The sequence below is a fragment of the Alligator sinensis genome, unplaced genomic scaffold (genome assembly GCF_000455745.1).
Source record: "Alligator sinensis unplaced genomic scaffold, ASM45574v1 scaffold150_1, whole genome shotgun sequence".
Lineage (NCBI taxonomy): Eukaryota > Metazoa > Chordata > Crocodylia > Alligatoridae > Alligator > Alligator sinensis.
The window spans coordinates 4,210,859-4,233,588 of NW_005841840.1; the positions used below are offsets into that span (position 1 = coordinate 4,210,859).

At 44.5% G+C, this 22,730-nt stretch overlaps 1 protein-coding gene across 1 annotated transcript in view; it reads right to left on the reverse strand.

Moving 5' to 3' along the window:
• Positions 1–22,730, reverse strand: part of HSPA4L (heat shock protein family A (Hsp70) member 4 like) — a 38,051-nt gene that overhangs the window by 8,888 nt on the left and 6,433 nt on the right. The window contains 10 exon segments of the mRNA XM_025204644.1: positions 195–296; positions 4,749–4,951; positions 10,799–10,932; positions 11,407–11,513; positions 12,463–12,614; positions 16,266–16,342; positions 16,420–16,664; positions 17,641–17,774; positions 20,546–20,645; positions 22,660–22,730. The exon segment at positions 22,660–22,730 is cut by the window's right edge and continues 11 nt beyond it. Coding sequence (XP_025060429.1) covers positions 195–296; positions 4,749–4,951; positions 10,799–10,932; positions 11,407–11,513; positions 12,463–12,614; positions 16,266–16,342; positions 16,420–16,664; positions 17,641–17,774; positions 20,546–20,645; positions 22,660–22,730 — 1,325 coding nt within the window.

Genomic DNA, 22,730 nt, shown 5'->3' on the forward strand with positions numbered 1-22,730 from the left:
TGAAAAATTAGTATTTTTAACTATACCCAATTGGTACAATTACTTAGTTTTTTTTTTTTTCTAAGCATGCCTTTGTAACTGGTGAAATAAGAAAGAGTAAGTGGTCAATAAAAAAGGGGGGCAGGGAGAAGTGATGGCTACATAGGTTTTTGCCTGTGCACTGCCCTTCACCTTCCATTTCCCTTGATACAAACCTTTGTTTCAGCCCCTACTTGTTCAGTTTCTTCATCTGCCTGGCTCTGCTGGTCAGCCTGGTTTTTGTGATTGCCTTCTTCTTGGTCAATCTGCATGTTATCCTAAAAAGAAGAAGTTTAATCACTGAAACAAGCTGTGCTGCAAGGTATTTTTCAACTGCAGAAAACTACTATAATCAACAATTCATTAAGGGGTAGCCTTAAGAGACTCATAATGAAAGTCCCATGCATTGATATAGGATTCTCCTTTATTTAAATTTCAGAAAAGCCTACAAAGTTCATAGGTGAGAGTATTCTGAAATTGGTAGTTACAAGACTGGTGTTCAATATGCTTTGTGACAGTTATAGCAGGTACACTACTTGCTATGTAGTCTATTTTAAATACAGTATGTGATGTATGGATAGTCCCATTCTAGATGCACAACAGTGACACTGACAGGAGGAACATATCCTTTTTGGAAGTCAGAGCTACAGTCAAATATAATACACCATCACAAATATGAAATCTAACTGCAAGAGATTTCCACTGACTTGTGCCTAATCCAAAGTTCATAAAACTAGTTTCCAATGTTATCAGTCCCCTATTGGAACTTTTAGGCTTATGAAAAGTCACACCATGGTAAAAGCCCATGGTATGATATGAAAAATAAGTCTTACATTCCATAAATTATTTTGATAATTTTTAAAATACATTACAGCTATTTTGGACAAGATTATAAAAAGTTATTGACATCTTATTGAAAGTTTGGGAGTGGGGCAGTGTAGCTGAAAACGTAATGTTCTTATTTTAATTTAAAAAATGGAAATTAGCCTAGGGTAACAGGCTTATGTTTAGTTCACCTAGTCCTTACCTTAAAATGTGAAGTCTTAGAAATAGACAATTATTTGTCATCACTTAAGTCTATTTGGAGAGGGTCCAAAGAAGAGCCAATTGTCTGATTGGAGGCCTGCAGGGAAGGCCCTACGAGGAAAGGCTAAGGGACCTTAACCTTTTCAGCCTCTCCAATAGAAGGTTGAGAGGGGACCTTGTGGCAGTGTACAAATTCATAAGGGGAGAGCAACACAAAGTAGGCGATGATCTGTTTACCAGGGCACCCCCTGGAAAAACAAAGAACAATGGCCATAAGCTATTGGAGAGTAGGTTTAGACTTGACATTAGAAAAAAGTTCTTCATGGTCAGGGTTGCCAAGATCTGGAATGGGCTTTCAAGGGAGGTGGTGCTCGCCTCATCCTTGGGGGTCTTCAAGAGGAGACTGGACAGGCACCTGGCAGGATCACATGATCCTAGGTTTGATGACCTTTTTCTTGCCTGCCAGGGGCAGGGGGCCAGACTAGATGGCCCACTGGAGGTCCCTTCCAACCTCAGAATCTATTAAACCAGTATCTGGCTCGTCTCTCTGAAAACTTGCGGAGGTTGAGATTTATATTTCCCCCTTCTGAGCTGCCAGGAACCTCACCCATTTTCAAGGAAAGGAAGAAGGAGGATTCAGGGAATTGCAGGGCAATCAGTGTGATCTCACTACATAGACATATTATAGAGAAGGTCATCAAGGAATGTTTCTAAGCACTTCAGTGATAACACAATCAGCCATGCTCTCATGATATTCTCATTAGTCTAAGGAAATACAATCTACATTCTCTCTTCCCAACCAGTGTGCTGCAATATCCATTTAAAGGTGTTGCAAGCTGCCACATAATATTTGCACTATGTATGCAAACATGCACATGTGATTAAAAAAAATATTAACTCAGAGATTTCAAATAGGCATCCAGTGTCAAAAACATGTTGACCTGTTGCAGTTTTTCTGGGTTCTCTTCAACAGAATAACTGATCTATGTTTCCATAGTCAAAAGAAAAGATTGAAAGTAAAAGTTAACATTTTCTGAGGGGTGCCTTGGGTCTAAGAAGTTTGAGAACCACTGGTCTAGATATACAGGAAAGCCTCCTTAGTTTGATCATGGATAGTTTAAATTATTGGATACTTCAAAGTTATTGTCACTCCCCAGCTAAAAGGACACTTTTTTTTTGTATTGCTTTACGATATGGACAATTTGTAATATGGCTACTTTGAAATTCAACGCCTTTTTCGATTCCCTGGATCAGGAGAACCTTGTTAATTCAAAAACACAAGACCAAAAAATACCAACTTTGAAATACACATATCTATAATAATGTGCATATATACAAATTAACATCACAGACTTAGTTCACCCACTTACAGACCTTACTAAATGATAATAACAAAGTGAGGCATTATCCCAGTGACTAAGCAAGCAGATTTCATGGTATGTAGCACAAGGAGTTCCTAATGCAGAGCCACAGCAATGATCTACGGGGCCTTTTTCCTCTTGTTAGATCCATCCAAGTGCCAGAATGTCTTGCCAATCAACCACAACCCTGATACTGTCAAAGTCCACTGCAGACCCACCATCCTTGGTCCTGTCAAACTGCCCTGGATCAGGGCCAGTTTAGCAGGATCTGGGGTTGACTCATCGCACTAGCCAATGCCATCAACCCCCAACTGCAACAAGCTACTCCCAATCCCAACTGGGGGTGGTTTGGCAGGACAGTTTGGCACTTAGATTGCCCTAACAAGACAAAAAAAGGGCCCCTAAATCATTTTAAAACTCATTTATTTTGAATTCAGTATTTTTGGTCCCATTTGTTTTGAATTAACAACCTTCTCCTTTAAATACGTTAAGGTGGTTATGTAGCCACTTAGATCATCAGCTTAAAGAGTAGTCACCAGTGGCCTGATATCTAATTGGAAGCAGAACCCAATAATCCAAAAGCGAAGAGGAAGAGGATACTGTGGAAGAAATCAAAACTGTTTAGGTTAGGAAGTCCCTTCTAAACTAGTTAGAACCTTATCCTGTACAATTTAAACTCCAATAAATTCAAAAGTAAGGGTAAAGAAATATGAAGAAGGTCATAGTGATATGTTGTGAAAAACTAAAGTTCCAGGGAGGATTAAATGAAGTTGGCAAATAAGGTGTTTTATTTTCCCAGTAGTTAATTATATCAGTAGAAAACTCATAGGGATTTAAGGCAGTAAAAGCGAGAATTAGTCTAAGGTAATACAGAAAGAAGTATAAACACTCTCTATTGTATGCTTCCTAGCATCCACTGGGGACTCTTTTTGGGGATAGATCAGTGATTCTCAGCCAGGGTGCCCCAGCAGATCCTTTCAAGGGTAACAGATCTACATGATAAACCCAGAGAATCCACAGTGTTAAAAACATATTGCCCTGTTGTGGTCTTACTGAATTCTTTGCAACAGAAGAATTGCTTTTAATTTTTGTGTAGTCAAAAAAACAAGTGAAAACTAAGAGCTGGCATTCCACAGGATACCTCAAGTCTATCAAGAAATGCCCAAAGCCTAAAAAGGCTGAGAACCACCGGATCAAAAGATACATTTGCAAAGGCTGACTGTAGACTGCCAAAAACAAAAAGGCAAACAATGAAATCTGAGTTGTTTCAAGATAACGCAAATAGTTTGTGGGACACCTTCTCCAAGTAACCATAGCAGAAGTAAGGAGTTACGCCCGTCTACTAGGGGATGTGAAGCAGGCCCTATACGATTCGGATTCGGCTCGAATCAGGGAGAGTGATTCGATTAGTTGGTTCAGATCACTGTCACCGATTCAATTCGGCCAAATCCTAATCTGAAGATTTAAAGCTGATTTGGAGAATCAGTGATTTGGACACAGACACAGCTTTAAAAATGTTTTCTACATACTTTGAGGTGCCAGTGCTGCTCATGATCGCTGCGATGCTGAGGCGCATGAAGCAACCCACAGGAGCACAGGGGGACCCTCCACGTGCTCAGCAGCAAAACCGAAAATGGACTGGAAGTACTTCTGATTCACTTCTGGGTCTGCTGGGGAGCGTGCTGGAGGGCCCCCCCGCGCCTCGGCAATCAGCCGCAGGGGAACCCTGGGTGCCCCTCCCTCAGGCCCAGGAGACACCAGTTGCTGAGTCAGGGGAGCATGGGGGGGGCCCTCTTGCACACTCCCCGGTGTACCTGGAAGTGGATCGGAAGTGCTTCTGGTCCACTTCTGGGTCTGCTGCCAAGCGCACTGGGGAGCACCCTGTATTTCTGTGGGACACTCCATGAGCCCCTGCTACCTAGAGGTATGTAGAAAAAACATTTAAAGCTGTCTCTACATCCGAATCTTCGAATCTTTCCAAATTGATTTGGAGGGTTCCAATTCGGTTTGGGGAGATTAAAGGGTCTCTTGATTCGATTCAGATTCGGCCACCAAATCTCTGTCGAATCGAATCAGGGACCAAAGCTTCACACAGCCCTACTGTCCACCATTTCATAATGGCACCACGATACCAAAATATATCCAGTATCATAACAATCCTCCCTTTCTCTTTGAGTTGTCATGCAGGGTGGCATACCCATAAGGGGAAAAGCTGCTCAGGTAAGAAAGCTGAGGCGGAAACTACTGTGAGTTGGCAGCAAAGTATTATATAAGGATGTTATCAGTAAAGCCAGATATTTACAGTTTAAATTCTCAGGATCAAAATTTTGCAGTTTTACATACCAGTTCGTCTTCTTTGCGTTGATTCTTACATGTTGATTCTGTGTCCATGGGTACATCACTGGGTTCCCCTTCTATGCTTTGCTTCTCTATTATAGATGCGTTAGCCACACTGAAGATGCCATGGATATTGACACGTACTTTAACCTTCACTTTGGAATTGTCACCATCGTGCTGGGGACCAACATTCTGAATAGTGAAACGCCCTAGGCAAGCAACATAAGAATCTTAGGTTAAGTTTAAAAGACCAGTCATTCCACAAAAGATTCGGTCAGTCAACAACTGGAACAGTTTTTGGATTTGTATGTTTCAAATTAATGGCAGGAAGTAAAAGTGTGACTGTTGGACACACAAATATTATCAAAGATACACCATATATTGCATTAAACATGTAACAGCTTAATGATCCAATTCACTGTGTGCAGAAGAGTTAATACTGCAACATATTATGATCTTTTTAGAGAGAAAAGGAAGAAGAGCTGCATTCCTATGCTACTGTAAAGCCAGTGTTCTGACCTCTATTTTCATAATATTGTTGCTCAGCTGTGTTTTCTGAAACATGATAGATTTAGACTATACTCGTCTGTAATTCTATACTTCCAGTCTTTACCGCGTTACAACTCCAGTTCCATAGTCTATAGCACAGTATATTGAAACATTAGTTTTAGTAGCTTATTTTGTATTATTTTCTTTTCATAAGTGCCACAATAACCCATGGGAAGTTTAACATCAGCTGCTTTATTTGTGCACTAGTATTCTGAATTAATATTTCCAATCTCATTCTACCCTACCAAAATGCTAAGTAGATTTTTCCTCAGACTTTCACACCCATTGTTTATATTAGATTTACAAATTCAGCTGAAATGCTCTCTATTCCACATGGATATAATTGCTTCAAGTAGTTCCAATGACTGCAATTATGCCAAAAAGGGTCATCAACCACAAATGAGCAGAGCTGGATCTTACAGCTGCTGGGATTAATATTATGCATACGAGACAAATGCTACCTATTTTCAGCACATTACCTGTTTGCCTGTTTTGTTCTGGTTTTTTTCTTCTCTTGGAGTGAACGTTTGACAGGGTTTGCATTCACAGCTCTGCGAGAGTGATTTACTTCAAGTGGAATTGGTTTAGCTAACTGAACAGTGGAGCTATAGAATCTGCTGTAGGAGGGGGCTAGAGAGTAGGACACCATTGTGTGTCTGTGGATGCACAGATTTGAATGGTCAGTGGGTTTTCTTCTCCCCCCACCCCGTGCTTTTTTTTTTTTTTTTTTTTTTTTTTTTAAAGCCCAGGTATCCTCTAGGGAGCAAAAGAGGCATAACTGGAAACTGGATCAGCAGGCAAGACCTAGAGGGCAGAGCAGAGCAGTCTAGATTAGAGGTGCCCAACCTCCAGCCTATGGGCCAAATCTGGCACACAAAGCCATGATACCCAGCCTGAAGGGATCCCACAGATTGGATGAAGTTGGCAGATGGAAAGCAGGGAAGCTCTATGCTGCATGGTCCAGCCCTGCCCAGGCTATTGCCATGCAGCAACACAGGGCTAGGCTGCCCCCCCTGCATATCCAGGTGGGGCTGGGCTGCTCCCTCTGCCCTCCACACATCTGGATAGGGGCTGCTTCATCCTGCCCATCCCCCAGCATCTGAATCAGGGTTGCTCTGTTCCCTCCCCTCTCTTACACCTCAGGTCTGGATCGAAGCTGCTCCACCCTGCCCCCCACGTCCAGATCAGGGCCATGCTGCTCCTCACCCTGGTGCACCTGGATTGGAACCATCCATCCCCAGCCCCGCGTCATGATTGGGGTCCTCCCCCCTGCAACACATCTGGATCAGTACCAAGCTGCTCCCCTCCCTCAGCAGACTGATAAGGGTCAGGTTGTGCTCTCCCCCGCAGTAGGATGGGGCTCCTGCACCAGCCCTGAGTACTGGCTGGATCAAGCCTGCCAGCCAGATCCAGCATGCTGGACCTGATGCTACCTATCCTCAGACCACTACCCTTTCCTGCTCCTCTATGGAGGCATACTGCCAGAAATGACTCTAAGCTCTGAACATGATCCGGCAGTGTAACGAGGCCATCAACAAGGCCAATCGCACCTTGTCGTGCATTAGCAGGTGCATGACTAATAGAACAAAGGAGGTGATGCTCCCCCTCTATGTGGCACTGGTCAGGCCACAGTTGGAGTACTGTGTCCAGTTTTGGGCGCCACACTTCAAGAGGGACGCATGGAATCTCAAGAGGATCCAGAGGAGGGCCACTCGCATGATTAGTGGCCTTTGTGATAGACCCTACAGGGGGAGGTTGAGAGAGCTGAATCTCTTCAGCCTTCACAAGAGACGGCTGAGGGGAGATCTTGTAGCCGCCTATAAATTTATTAGGGGAGGTCAATAGGGAATAGGGGAAGCGCTGTTTACTAAGGCACCCCAGGGAATGACTAGGAATATCGGGTGTAAACTAGTTGAGAGTGGATTTAGGTTAGATATTAGGAAGACATTTTTCACAGTAAGGGTGGCCAGATCTGGAATGGGCTTCCAAGAGAGGTAGTACTATCACCTAGCTTAGAGATCTTCAAGAGGAGGCTAGACAGTCACCTGGCTGGGGTCATCTGACCTTGCTCCATTTTCCTGCCAGGGGCAGGGGGTCGGAAACGATGATCCATTGTGGTCCCTTCCGACTCTACAATCTATGAATCTATAAGCAGACCAGAAGAGACTATGAGGGTCTTGGCAGGAGGATTAAGTATGGACCACAAATGGTGTTCTCATAAATCCTTTCCACATAACGAGTACCCAGGCAGGGACCATTGTATCACAGAAGTAAACAAATGGCTGAGATTATGGTGTCAATACTGACGAATCCAAAGACTTCACAATAGATGTTCTGGGAAGGAAGACTGCTATGGAGATACAAGAGCCACCTAGCCAAACATGGACAGAGCATCTTCGGCCATCTGGCCAACCTAGGAAGGAAGGCTTTAAAACTAGGTTCAACAGATGGTGAATAAAACCCTCCAGCAACAGAGCAAACAATCCAGATGGGAAAGGACTGGAAGCAGCAGTTCAACTCTGGGAAATGGCCAGAAAGCCATAGGACAGCAACAAGCGACACAAACGGGAAACAAGTGAGGCAGAACACAAAGTAAATCAAATGTTTGTACACTTATGAAAGAGGTATGCAAACAAGCAAGCACGCAAATATGTAAACAAGATGAGCTGCAAGTCAGCCTGTGAAAAGAACTATGATTTGACTTGTATCACAGAGACCTAATGGGCAGTTTTTATGACTGGAATGTCAACATTGGAGATCTACATATTGTTTTGGAAGGACAGGGTTGAGAGAAAAAAAAGTGGTAGTGTTGCCTTGCATGTCAAAAATGTATACAGACGCGTTCTTTGGTTCAGGAGGAAGACAGTAGTAAAACTGGAATTTGTGCGCGTGAATCTAAAAAAGTAAAAGATACAGCACAGATATAATCTGTGTGGAGGACAACTTGCTGTTCCAGAAGACTGAGGATCTAAGTAGGGGATCAGCTACCTTAGATCTTGTCCCGACAAACACGGAAGAGTTGGTGGAAGATGTAAAGGTGATGGGAAAACTTGGGAGGAAGCTATCATGATATAGCTTTTTCCATTTCAGTTCCACTGATACTGGTTCACAGACCCCATAAAGTGCAGGAATCAAAACTAGTCAGTAACTTTATTAACAAGCTATTCTAACTAAGGCACTGAGGCTTGATGGGGGTGGGTCAGGAACCATAAGACCTCTTTAGCATGCACTGCCACAAGAAGGTTCTACCTGCAGTCGCATAATTACAACACCTGCTTTAAGTGAAAATATCCAATCTCTCTCTCTCTAAGAGCTACAAATTTCATCTTACGTAACTTACATTTAATGGATACCAGAACATCTGGCTCGGTGACTTTCATCTTACAAAATAGAGGATGCGTGTTTTCCCAGCCTGCCCTCCCACAACGTGCTTGCAGCCCTGAGATTAGCAGAGCCATTTTGCAGAGCCTGCTGCCACCTTGTCCTGTGCAGCCCCCGGCTGGGAGGACTATACTGAGGTATAGTCCTCCCATTACCAGGGAGGACCATACCTCGGTTGCTCGGGGCTGCAGGGGGGTGGTCAGGAAGGCCAAGGCAGAGATGGAACTGGGACTAGCTACCCGGATCAAGGACAACAAGAAGTCCTTTTTTAAATACACAGGGGATAAAAAGAAGGTACCAGGTAATGTGGGGCCTCTGCAGGACATGCTAGGAAATCTGGTCGTTGCACCAGACAGCAAAGCTAACCTATTCAACAATTTCTCTGCCTCCATTTTTCTGAGCAGGGACTGGGTTACCGCCCCCCCCACGGGACCCCCATAGGTCCCAGGGGGGAGGTGCACCCAGGCCTAGGGACAGTGAGGACCTAGTCAGGGAACTTCTGGAGGGACTGGACGTATTTAAAATCAGCAGGTCCTGACGATCTCCACCCCAGAGTGCTGAGGGAATTAGCAGAGGTCATTGTGGGACCCCTGGCACGGCTTTATGAACACTCATGGTGCTCTGGTGAGGTGCCAGAGGACTGGAAAAGGGCCAGTGTGGTCTCCATTTTCAAAAAAGGGAGGAAGGAGGACCCAGGAAACTAGGCCAGTCAGTCTTACCTCAGTCTTGGGTAAGCTTTTTGAGAGTTATCCTGGTGCATGTCCGCAAGGGGCCAGCAGGGGAGATTATGTTTAGGGTCAACCAACACAGGTTCATTAGAGGCAGGTCCTGTCAGACCAACCTTGTGGCCTTCTATGACCAGGTCACAAAATCCTTAGATGCTGGTGTAGCAGTGGACGTAGTCTTTCTGGACTTTAGGAAGGCCATCGACACTGTCTCTCACCCCATTCTCATTAAAAAACTAGGGGACTGTGGTGTCGACACCTACACAGTCAAATGGGTCACTAGTTGGCTGGAGGGCCGCACCCAGAGAGTGGTGGTGGACGGGTCATTTTCAACCTGGAGGGATGTGGGCAGTGGGGTTCCATGGGGCTCGGTCCTTGGGCCTGCACTGTTCAATATCTCCATCAGCGACTTGGACGGGGGTGTGAAAAGCACCCTGTTCAAATTCGCAGATGACACTAAGATGTGGGGAGGAGTGGGCACACTAGAAGGGAGGAATAGACTGCAATCAGACCTAGACAGGTTACAGGAGTGGGCGGATAAGAACAGGATGGGTTTCCATACTGAAAAGTGCAAGGTACTGCACCTAGGGAGGAAGAACCAGCAGCATACCTACAGGCTGGGGAACTCCCTTCTCATCAGTGCAGAGGCAGAAAAGGATCTTGGAGTCGTTATTGATGCCAAAATGAACATGGGCCGACAGTGTGGGGACGCGGTCAGGAAGGCCAACCGTACCTTATTATGCATCCACAGATGCATCTCAAGCAGGTCCAAGGAGGCGATCCTCCCCCTCTATGCGACACTGGTCAAGCCGCAGTTGGAATACTGCGTCCAGTTCTGGGCACCGCACTTCAGAAGGGATGTGGACAACATGGTGAGGGTCCAGAGGAGGGCCACCTGCATGATCAGGAGTCAGCAGAGCAGGCCCTACGAGGAGAGGTTAAGGGACCTGAACCTGTTCAGCCTCCACAAGAGAAGGCTGAGGGGGGATCTAGTGGCTGTTTACAAACTAGTTAGTCAGAGGGGACCAGCAGGCATTGGGGGAGTCCCTGTTCCCCCCAGCACTACCAGGAGTGACAAGAAATAACCGTCACAAGCTGGCAGAGGGTAGATTCAGGCTAGATATCAGGAGGCGCTACTTCACTGTCAGGGCGGCTAGGATCTGGAACCTACTTCCAAGCGAAGTGGTGCTGGCTCCTACCCTGGGGGGTTTTTAAGAGGAGGTTGGATGAACACTTCACTGGGGTCGTTTGACCCCAGTAGTCTCCCCTGCCATGGCAGGGGATCGGACTTGATAATCTGCTCAGGTCCCTTCCAACCCTGCCAACTATGAAACTACAAGATAATTAAAAAAAATATTCATGAAATATTAGGAAAACTATTTTCCTATAGTATAACCTTACCTATCCTGGTATCAGGATAAGGCACTTCATGTGGGTTAGTATAATATGCCTCCAGATCAAATGGTTCTTTCTTGTGGAACGTAATCACTTTTGAGAATGGAGCAGCATGGTTCTTACTAAAGACTTCGCATTCCCTAAGGAAAAAAAAGAAAGCAAAAGAGTGTTAAGTCAACCTGAGCCCGCTGAGTTTATTACAACAAATATTAGTTGGGAGCACATACAACCCAATTAATAAAATGAACTATTTCAAGAATTTGCTTTGACCCAGAAAATTACTAAATAGAATTAAAACTGGATTTGAAGATTTAATACTAAAGGTGGACCACAACTGGATGGTCATGAATGTACACCAATAACATAACTTCAAAACCTTTTTAATGTATGTCATTAAAGAAAAAGGAAACAATTTTGTGAGCAAATGGGACTTCTAGTGAATAAAGATACTTGGAAATACACAGTGCATTAGTCAGTCAAACTTGCAAAGGAAAAGATTCATCAAGATTAGAACACAAAAGACAGGCTGGATAGATTAAGTTTATTAAGTTTAAATTACTTTCAGCATCATGGTACAGAATTTTCATAAGCTTTTGCTTTCAAAATAAGCTTACCCTGTTCCTTCCTCATAAGAAGACTTCCATCTTAAAGTTACTGAATAAGGAACAACATCTGTGATGGAAAACTCACGCACTTTAAATGCTGGGGAAAGAATTGCACACTGGGAAAAGATCAGAATTTGATTACATATATAGTTTAGCATAAAAGTACATTGTGTTTTACAGAAGAACAGGAAGCCTACAGTGTGGCGACTTTGGCTACTGAAGAACATATTTTAATTAATTACAGACAAACCCTGAAAGTAACTTATATTAAGCATTATCAATTATGTTGAACTGCTAGAAAAGCCCTAAAACAGGGGTGTCAAACATATGGTCTAGGTTACATCTTGGCTACAGAGCTATTGCACCCAGCCTGTCAGGCTAGTGGAAGTTGGTGGGTGGGACTTGTGGGTGTGGCTTGCCACAGAATTTGGGGCCCCTGGGTCCCAATGGACATGGCTCTCAGTTGTAGGGGTGCAAAAGAGGGCTACACAAATACAGCTGGACACGTGCTTGACCATACTGCTACCATCAGACCTATGGATCCAGTTTGGACAGAGCCCTGAGGTCCAGATCCAGACCCAGGCAAGTCTGACACCTCTGCTCTAGAGTATTGGGGTAAATCTGTTTAGTAGTAGTAATGCTTAGCATTTCCTTGGTGATTGCTAACCAATGATCAATATGCATCTTAAACACTGATGATGCTTTTGAGCCACTGTGTAAGGCCCATACTCCAAATTTAGAGAAACTAGTACAAAGAAGCTATAGATAAGTCACTTGGTTATCAAAGAAGTCTGTTACAGAGCTCACGTGAAAGGCCAAATCTGCATCCATTACTGCTCAGATAGCAAAAACCAGAACAAACACACACACATACAACCCACCCCAAGCTTGTGATTACTGGCATGCTATTTCCCTTAATAATCATTGAGAGCCAAGTGTGAATTCTTAATACAAATAGTATAACCCTGGCATAAGAGACTATTTAAAATGTAACCTTCCTTGGTTTTGATTAGTGAACTGCTTCCAACAGTGTTGTAATGAACAATAAGATTGTAATGACCATACCTGCAGTGCACAACCTCTTGCAACAGCTTCATCGGCATTTAATGTGGTGCTTATATCTTTACAGAAGTATTTAGAGATTTGTTCCTTCACTGCAGGGATTCTAGTAGCTCCACCTACAATTTCTATACCATATATGTCTTCACGTTGCAGTTCTAGAAAAGATATTACAGCCATAAGTCAAAACGTTAACCTCAATTATCAGAAGCTGACCTTTTTTGCTATGCAGTTTTAATACAGCAGAACCTGGATTATTTGTACTGGGCTGTTTCACAGCCTACTTACTTCATCACATTCTGTAGAAAGAAGGACAAGCCATGTAGCTGATTGCTGCAGCTCTAACTTCAAAGGGCATAGTGTCTTCACTCAACTGGAAAGCATCAGCAGTCCCATATAGAAGTGGCACCCTTTGAAATAAAAGCTGCACTAATCAACTAGAACCGTAGCAGTCCGGCACAACCGTTTGCTGTGGTTTTATATACCCTGGCGGCTCACAAGCCCTCATCTTTGCAGAAGGCTTCAGAACCTAACCCTATAAAGCAGTGGTCACCTCCCGTTAAAGCAGTGGGCACCCTGGGGAACTGGTTGATCCCCGTTGACTGGTCGACTGTGGAGCTTCTGACAGTCTCTCTCAGTCTGAGGGGGCTGAGCGCATGTGCACTCAGCCCACCCAGACTGAGATCAACTGTCAGAGGCTCCGGATCAGGAGTGGTGGGACACACGTGTGGAATGGCTGGGACAGTCAGGAGCGGCGGGACACATGGTGGGGCTGAGCTGCACCCCCTGCCATCAGGGCTGGGCTGGGTGAGTGGGGTGATCCACCTCTGTGCCCTGCAGTGAGGGAGAGACTGGGGCAGGGTTGGAGCCTGAGCAGCTTGTCCAGGGGCACAGGGGAGCTCCCATGCTGCACACACCCCAGCAGAGGCCTGAGGCCCATGTGCCCTCCTGATCTGCATGCAAGGCAGAGGCGGCTGCCACTGCACACTGAGCTTTGCACCCCAAGCCCCATGCACAGATCAGGGTGCATATGCAGCAGACCGGGAGGCTAATGAGGCTTAGCCGCCGCCTCCTCCCCTCTCAAATGCAGGGCAGAGGTAGGGCTACAACGGAGCCTAGCCGCAGCCTTCCAGAAGCTGCAGCAGGCGTGGGGAGGGGTGCGTCCGCAGCAGTGACAAGCAGAGTGAGGCAAGGGCAGGCCCTGCACAGCTGGGGCAGGCACAGCACAGAGCCACAAGCGGCATGTCCAGGGGGTACTTGCAGCCCAGGAGGGCATGGGAAGGGAGAGGTGCATGCCCCTGAATCTGTACCCGGGACAGGCTTTCTCCAACGTAGCTCTTTGGCCACACAGTGGTGGAGCTGCGAGTGGGGATACAGGCACCTGAAAATTTGCTGTAGCCCCCCAACCCCATCTCAGCGCTGCTGCTGCCACCACCGATGCCCGGCCAAAGAGCCGTGCTAGGAAGAGCCTGGTTCCGCCCCAGCCCACACCGCGCCGCATGTAGATCCAGAGATATGCCCCGCCACATGTGTGCCCCCACCTCCCTGCACCCCCCAGGCAAGCTGCTTGCGACTGTCCTGCGCCCGCCCTGCCTGTGCAGGGCCTGTCCCTGTTCCACTCCTTCATTCACTGCCAGGAAGAGGGCCGTGGGGAGGGAGGGGGTACAGGGAAGACAGAGCACAGCCCCAGTGGTGAGGAAGGGAGGGGCACACAGGTAGGGGCAGGGGCTGGGGGGAGTGGGGGACAAGCAGAGGCCTGGGCCCCACAGGCCTCCACTTGTCCCAACCCCAGTGTGGACTGGCCCCAGCCCCTGCTCCTGCCTATGCCCTACTCCCTCCCTCACTGCTAGGGCTTCAATCTGCCTTCCCCCACCCCATGGTCCTTTCCCCTTCCCCCACAGACTTGCTTGCTGGGGAGGGGCAAACCTCCAAATAATTTTTTCTCCTTCTACCTCAATCTCCGCCCCCCCACCCCCTTCCTGCACATAGTCTGATGTGGCGGGGGGGAGGAACGGACGGACGGACATGACGACGGGACAACAGCCAGCCGCTGTAGGGTAGATCTTGGGTTGCTTTTTAATTCAAAAAGTGATCTCCTACCCAAAAAGGTTGGAGACCACTGCTATAAAGTATCTAGGTTCTACTGTATTATTATATATGTTGGAATTCCCACCTCTTGGTAAATGAAGTAGCTTTTTAGAGAACCTTTTCAAACTAAAACACCTAAAATATTGTGATTAGCAATGAAAAACAAAATCACTAAACAAAACCCCCACCTTCATTATTTATCCCGTCCTCTTCTGAACAGTCACTACTCTAATTTTACACAGCAGGTTGGAATGAACTGAACTACCAAACAAAATCTTTGCCCCTTCCTCAGGTTAAAGGAGTTCTGGGTTGTTACTCTAGAGGTGTAAAGCTCAAGACTAAGCCAAAAGAGCTGCTTTACAGTAGCAAAATAAAATATCAGCGAATTCCACCTCCACTGTGTTTATGTGCATATGTAAAAATCAAGTTATTCTGACCAGTAGTGCCTGCTGGACCCACGTTTGCACCTTGGATGCCCCTCATCCATCCCACCCCAGGGCACAAAGTAGAACTTGTATGGATAATCACTTGAAGGAGGATTTTAAAGGAATAGCTTCTTTAATGAAGTTACTTCCAATTTCTGGCTGAAACACAGGAATACATATAAGCCAATTAAGATATAAGCAATTAATAATCTATATTTCTGCTACTAATGTAGCAGTTCTAGATCATAATGATACAAAGTGAACTCAGGCAAGTCATTCCTTTTATAGCTTATTATAGTAGATGCTTTGTCTTTTTATTTTTTTGCTTCAGCTATGTAGTCCAGGGGCGCTCAACTTCCAGCCAGTAGGGCTCCTTATGTGTCTGGAAATATAACAGTGGGGAGCAGTGGCACAGCTCCCCTACTGCCAAACCTCTGGATCCACAAGAAGCCTGGGACTCTGCATATTACACTGGCATCTGATTCCAGCGTGCAGGGCTGGGCAGGTGCAGGGGCAGCATGGCACCCCAGGACCCAATCCCAGCAAGAAGTGGAGGCAGGGAACAATACTAACACCCCTGGGACCCAATCCTGGCATGTGAGGATAGGAGGGAGCAGCGCTCTGAAGGCCAGGTACTCTCTCAGTGCATGAGACAGAGGGTGTGGCGCTGGGTCCCAGGGCCTGATCCAACCTGCAGATAGGCCTCATGCCACTCATCTGGTCTGCTGGGCCAAAAGGTTGTGTAGCACTGATGTAGTCCGAATACAAGACATTTTTTTTCTTCCTTCTATTTACTATGTTGACATTTGAAGTAGGTCAGAGAAGGAGCATTTGCTGTCCCTGCAAAATTCTACCTAGTTTTACACAGAGTCCCAGAAAAAAATGCTATTTGCATATTCATGGTAAGACCAAGATCTCCGCCCCAGGTCTCAGATTGCTTGCTTTTCACTGAGCACATTCCCATTATAACCAAGCAAAATGCAACCATCCCTTCTCCACAAATACCCATACATCATTTACTGAGCAGGATGAAAGGTTCTCAGTAAATCAGAGTTGTGCAGCACAATGAATAAGGAAGAAATCTGATCAAGAATGCTGTAGTTTCTAATATGACCACACATAACATATACAAAGAACTAAATTCAACTGACATTTTAGCTGTCAGTACTTCTATTTGTAACTTTGATGGTAATCTTTTAATCATTTTTCATTTCAACATCTAGGATATTCACAGCAGCAGTTTTTGTATTAAGCCAAGCAACAAACATAGCACTTGATGCAACAACTTCTACTTACTAGCTTGATCCATTGCTGCTCTTAAGGGAGGCTCCACTCTGGCTAGAAGAGGAGCACATAACTGCTCAAACTGAGTTCTGTGGAAGAAAAGATATGTTACAAGCAGAACTAGGGAGTACTCCATTTCACTCAGAGCAAAAGTAAGGCACAGTACCTATTCATTTTGCTGGAGACATCCAGGTCATTCATGAAGCATTCAATATTGAGTGGAAGGTCAGAAGCATTAGCACTCATAAGTTTCCTTAGTTTTTCACATTCTTGATACAATCGTAGAACAGCACGAGCATTTTCTTTTACGTTCAATCTATATTTTGTCCTGAATTCCTCAGAGAAGTAATCTACTAAAACTTCATCAAAGTTTTTGCCTCCCAAGAAAGGGTCAAAGGCAGCAGCCAAGACCTACGTAACAGTGAAGTGACAGACAGTCTTATTGTATTAACTGTTATTTAAACACACACGCACTTGTAATTTTATATTATATACACAGTCCCAAATTAGGAAAACAAGTATAAAAACTTAAAATTGCTGATTTAATCCAACTTAAATTCCCTACTTAAAGAGTTCAAGTCAGTTGCCCTCCCCTTCCCATCTATGGATGGAAAAAAGGATCAGGTCAGATGGAGGAGATGATTCTATAACTTTCCTGTTTATGGAACAGAAGTGAACACTGGTAATTCTCATGTAGAAAACATAGGATGTTAAGGCTCATTAACAACTATTTAGAGAGATTCCTTTGTTGTGTAACTAGACCTGCTCCTTGTACAGTTATCTGAAGGAACAATGCCATGAAGAATAGTTATTTAATGGCTAGAGCAGCAACCGGCAATGTTTTCCGTTGCAGCAGCACAGGGTAAGCCCCACACTGCTGGACCACATACGATGTTGCCACTGGCCACAGGTTGCTGGCCCCTGAGCAAGAGGCATTTTTTTATTTTTGCCTACCATGATTTCAAAACCATTTACAGAAGAGAGAAAATTATCTAGAAAGTTTTGTATTAAAACCATCACCCCGCAGCTGGGTTTTGCTTGCAAGTGAGTCTGAGTTATTTCCTAGTGTTTTGAGAGTTTAAAGCATTACACAGTACCATACATTTTTCTTTTTTTCAATGTTTGCTGCATAGCAGTAGGTAAAAGCACAATTTTAAACACTTCTGTAGAGTTGGATTATCCAGAAAATTGGGCAACCAAAATGATGGTTACAATAACTACTCTGAATAATCAATGTTCTACTGTACAGTTTTGTATATGCCACACAGCACATTTATCCAGAAAAATGCATTTCTGAATGAACAGCCTCCAAAGCAATGACTCAATTAACTAAAAATATCATTACAGCAGCAAGATGGAATTTCACTACACAGTGCTTCATATTTACCTTCAGTTTTCCTTTGTTAAAAGCACAGACTGAAACTTGATATGCAGAATGTCCCATATCTACAAAGACTACATTTCTTGGTTTTTCCTCCAAGGCAGGTAGATCCTGTTTATATATTCCATATGCCAGTGCAACTGTAAGAATCAGGTATCACAGACAACTTAAGAGCATTTCCTTAAATGTTTTCTTATATTTAAATAATAGCATTGACAAAATATACTCGACTATTTTCTTCCTCCCAAAAACACCTCCTGTATCTGGATATACTTCAATGACATTAACTCTGCTCAAGTGGCCCATCAGGATTTGTAAAAATGAATTTAAGTTAATTGTTTTCATATTGTTAAAACATTTTAAATAAAAGAAGCTGGTTGAGTTCTTTATTTTCTTCCTGTTTTGTAATCATGAATTGCTACAGAGCATTTTTCATTTTTCCTCTTCGATTAATTTCCTGTTAGTAGACTTTAAAATATTACACAAAAATTCTCTACTAGAAAATTCTGAAACGTGCTCACTTCGGATGAAAAGAACCCATGGTCTGATTGACAGCCTTACTGTGAAGCATGTAGACTAGTGGGCCTTTAATGATAGGACAGTATAGAAAGTTACTTGTATTTGCTTGACGACAGTTTTGCTAAGAGAAGAATAGGAAATTATCATGTGAGAGAATGTCAAAGTGTAAACCATTTTAGGGATTTCAAGTAAAATGTATGGATCAAAATTGGGATAAAGGTTGGAGGTTGCCTGATGTACATTTAGTGATTTCAGAACAAGATTAATTTTAGATAAGATTAAGCATATATAGGCTATAAGAATATTAAAAGTAGCACTTAAGGAGGAACACTTTTATACTTTTCCGTCCAGATCTACTAAATTTTCTCTTTTTTATATTTTAGCTAAGCAACAGAGTATAAAAACTTGGTCCACTTTGGGGTTTTTACTCTTCAAGTTAAACTATTTCTTGCCGAATTGTCCACTCACAAATGTATCTGGCACTCACTATTTGGCAACTTAAGTTTTTGAAACCTAAGTAAAAAAAAAAAAAAAAAAAAATTTCCCTAACAGATTGGCTACCTGTTAGAGGGTTTTTAAGATTTAGGACTTAGAAACTGTTTAAACCTTGGTACAGGTGTTACAGTTAACATGTGTTAAGTACACAGAAAGCGCTTTAAAGCCATAACACAACAGACATTCATGACATCTAAAACACTTTAAAAAGGGTGGATCTAAGTTAACTCTTGATGGATGTGGTCGATAAAGCATTTTAGGTTAGAGCTTTTTTGAACATTTGTATCAAATCCATTGTGCTTCAATGCAGGTTGCATTCTGCTGCCATCCCAGGGGTCCCTCACTGGGTGGTCTGCTAGCCTCAGCTGGTGCTCGTCTGCTTCATGCAGGCAAATGCCAGCCCAGCCCGAACCCCAGGCTGTCACAGAGGGGAGACAGAAAAGGCTCTGTCTCTACCCTGCACAGCTGGGCAGGAGGTGGGGAAGCAGAGCCCCACTATTGTAAGTCCTCCCCCAAGCTTGCTGGCAGGGGTCTCAGGGAGCCGGGTCAGGTCCATGCAGCAAGGTGACTTCTTTACCCACCACCCTAGTTTCCAGAGCAGCAAAATGACCCCATCACGCAGACCTGGCCTCACCATGACCTGGCTCAGCAATGAGAGGGAGGTGGGTCCACCCATACAGCACAGGGACTCCCTCCCCCGATTCCCACCTCAGCTTCTTGACAGCTGCAGCCAACAGCTGCAGCACAAGACTGTCCACCCCAGCTTTTGACCACACTGGCAACTGGGGGCCGGGGAACAGAGCCCCCTGACGCACCGACCCAGCTCCCACCAAGACCCAACTCAGCAATCTAGTGGGGGGAAGGAGGTCTGTCACAGGGCCTCCCCTGTCCCCTGCCAATGCTAACAGCTGTCCACTGGTGGGGGAGGGCTTGGGAGAGAGTCCGCTTCAGCAGTCTCCTTCGAAGTGTGCAGGCAGGCTCCAAGGCCCCCAACCTAGCCCCACTGAACATCTGTTCAGTTCACTTCCAGTCTTACAGTGCTTTAAGCAAAGCACAATAGCTAGAGCACTTCCGTCAGGAGCTTTTTGAACATTTGTACTTAGCCTTGTATATTTTCGGCATTTTATTATTAAATTTGCTGTTAAAATTTCTTACACCGAGGATTTAATTTTGGTGGGATTGGCTCTTCAAACCTTTCTTGGTTCTCAGAATCTGAGTGTCAACAAGCAACAATCCATTCGAACACGCAACTGGTATTCAAACATATAATTATGTCTTTAAAGGTGGGACTGCCAATGATATTAAAAACCCCAAATTCAGCAACAGGCAAGATGGTGGAAAAGACAAACAATGGCAGCATTCAACCCGTGGGTTCCACAGCAGCACTAAGGAAAGGGTGATGAAACCACCCCATACAAGCCCCATGAGTCACAATTTAAGTACTCGCAAGCCACTAGCTGGACAACCCATTACTAATGTACCCTTAATGTCTAACAAATCTACTTTGCATGGGGAGGCAGCTGACATATATGCTGATCTCAAACCAGAGCAATAAAACACTACTTAACCCCCATCCTTATGGTGGAGTGTTTTGCAGAGTCCAAAAGATTATAGAAAAACCTAGTACTTCAAAGGTCCCCTACACCTTTAAATAGAGGACCCAGCATAGGGAGTAATTATTTTAACAGAGGTAATTTCCTTTGGTTTTCAGAGGAGGAAAAACAGATGCAAACAACTAATGAATAGCGTGATAGGTTTAAAAAACCCACTAACCTTTTATTGCAACATCACTTATCTAATACAAGTATTGAAGAGTCAGCGTTACAACTTAAGGTCTTATGCTGTTAAGACAGTATTTAAACTTATTTTTGGTTCCCTGAGGAAGTAGCAAATTTACCTGCTGTAGTCTCATTCATCAGTCTCAGACAGTTTAACCCTGCCACCTGTGCAGCTGCCATTACAGACCTCCTTTCAGCATCAGTGAAGAAACTAGGGACCTGTTTCAACAACATTGTAGTACATTATGCTAATCTCATAGCACATCAATTTTGATCCAAAGGGTTAAACATATCCATAAAACAAACAAAAAAACAAAACAGTGCTGTAAATTGTGAATACTGGGGAAAGTTTATAGAATTTAAGTTAATGCAGTAGACTGGTTCCAACTGTTAGAACTTTTACAAAACGTTTCACAATTACTCTCAAGAGAGAAAGGTTCAGTGCTATAAAATCTTGTATGTTAACATACAGTGTTAACATTCAGACTCATAATAACCAAGGATTTTAGGTATGAACTAGATTTAAAAATTTGTAACATTAAAAATTACTAATAGGTTGTTTCTTGAATTCTTACATTAAAGCTTAGATGTTAGAAAGCAGTTAAGCTGATTTAGGTTTTAAGAAGGTATTGCAACAGTTACACAGAACTGCAAATCACTACACCAGGCTTGCTTATCTGAGCCAACACATGTCTACACCCGCCAACCCCTACAACAATAACAAATAAAATTCTCCATAGCAATTATAGTTCAAGTGTAATTTATCATTGCTGGAAAAACTGAACCAAAACACATACATGACGTAGGTTTTAGATATTATTCTTAAGTACTGTTATGCACTATAAAGAATGAAACTAAACATTCAATCAAACCACAAGATACCCAGACGACTACCCCCAACCCCTGAACCATGCCTGGACACAGGCGTTTTCTCCACTCAGATATAGATAATACTGTATGAAATTAGGAGTATATAATCCAACACTCAGTGCTGTCCACTAAACTTTTTACTTGAGAAACAAGCATCTTCCAACCCATACTTGTACTGAATGAATGAACAGCACATTGGATTTTTTTTATTTTTTTTTAAAAGAGATGCACCAAGAGAGATTTTGGGGGCCAATACTGATAGCCGATTTTTAAGGAGGCATATCGGCCAATACTGATCTGATTTCCAGTACAGCTGCATGCAGCTGGTAAGTCTGTTGTGGTGGGAGGGGAGGGAAGGGGCATGGAGGGGCAGATCAACACCCCCCATGGTGAGGAAGTGGGGGTGGGGTAGGTGCTGCCCAGCTGGGGCAGGGCACGGGACAGAACACAGATCTACATGGGGAAGGGCAGGCTGCAGCTGCAGGCTGGGGCTGCACTGGGCTCTTCCTAGCATGTGATGGGGCTGGGCCATGCTGCACTGTGCTCGGGGCAGGCGGTGGAATTGGGGGGGCAGAGGGTGCTATGTGGGACCTACAGCAAAATGGGTGGTGGCTGCAGTGCCCACCCCCACCTCAGTAGTCCCTCTTTCAGAGCCTCCACCACGTGCCCCAAGTGCAGCACGGCCCAGCACCCGCCCCCTCCCCGGGGAAAAGCCCAGCATGCCCCCCCGGCCCCAGCTGCAGCCCCCTCTGCCCCACGCAGATGCAGGGGCACCCCCACCCATGCCTTCCCGGGGTGCGTGCAGAGGTGGAAGCCATTCCTCCTTCCTGCCCCCCGGATGAGCATGGCTCCATCTCATGCCATGCCTCGCCTGGGCAGCACCTACTCCAGCCCCAGCCCCTCACTGTGGGGGAGTGCTGATCTGACCCACCAATGCCCCTTCCCTCCCCCCTCCTTTTCCACCACACCAGACTTACCAGCTGCACACAGCTCTCCAAGCTTCCGGGCTGTGCTCCTCACTGCCTGTGTGCTGCACGTGCACACATGGACATTTATTGGCCAAATTATTAGCCACTTCAGGCTGATTTCCAATATAGTAAATTTTCTTTATATCAGTGCTGATCTGACATCAGACCAATGTATCGGTGCACCTCTAATTTATTTTTTTTAAAGGACTATTCAACGAAGACTCTCTTCAACAAGAAAAAACTTTAGCAAAAGACCTAATTTTTTTGTGAATGAGTAACAAAAAAATAAATATTTTGTGCACTGCAGTATTTTTCAGTTAACGTGCAACAAAGGGTGTCCTAATCTATGTTTATGTATCCATAACTACAACCTTTGGTAAAATGACAGAACTTACTGAAATCACACAGTCTGCCACTGGCTTTTTAAGAGCATTTTCTGAAGTTTCTTTAAGTTTGGCCAGCAGCA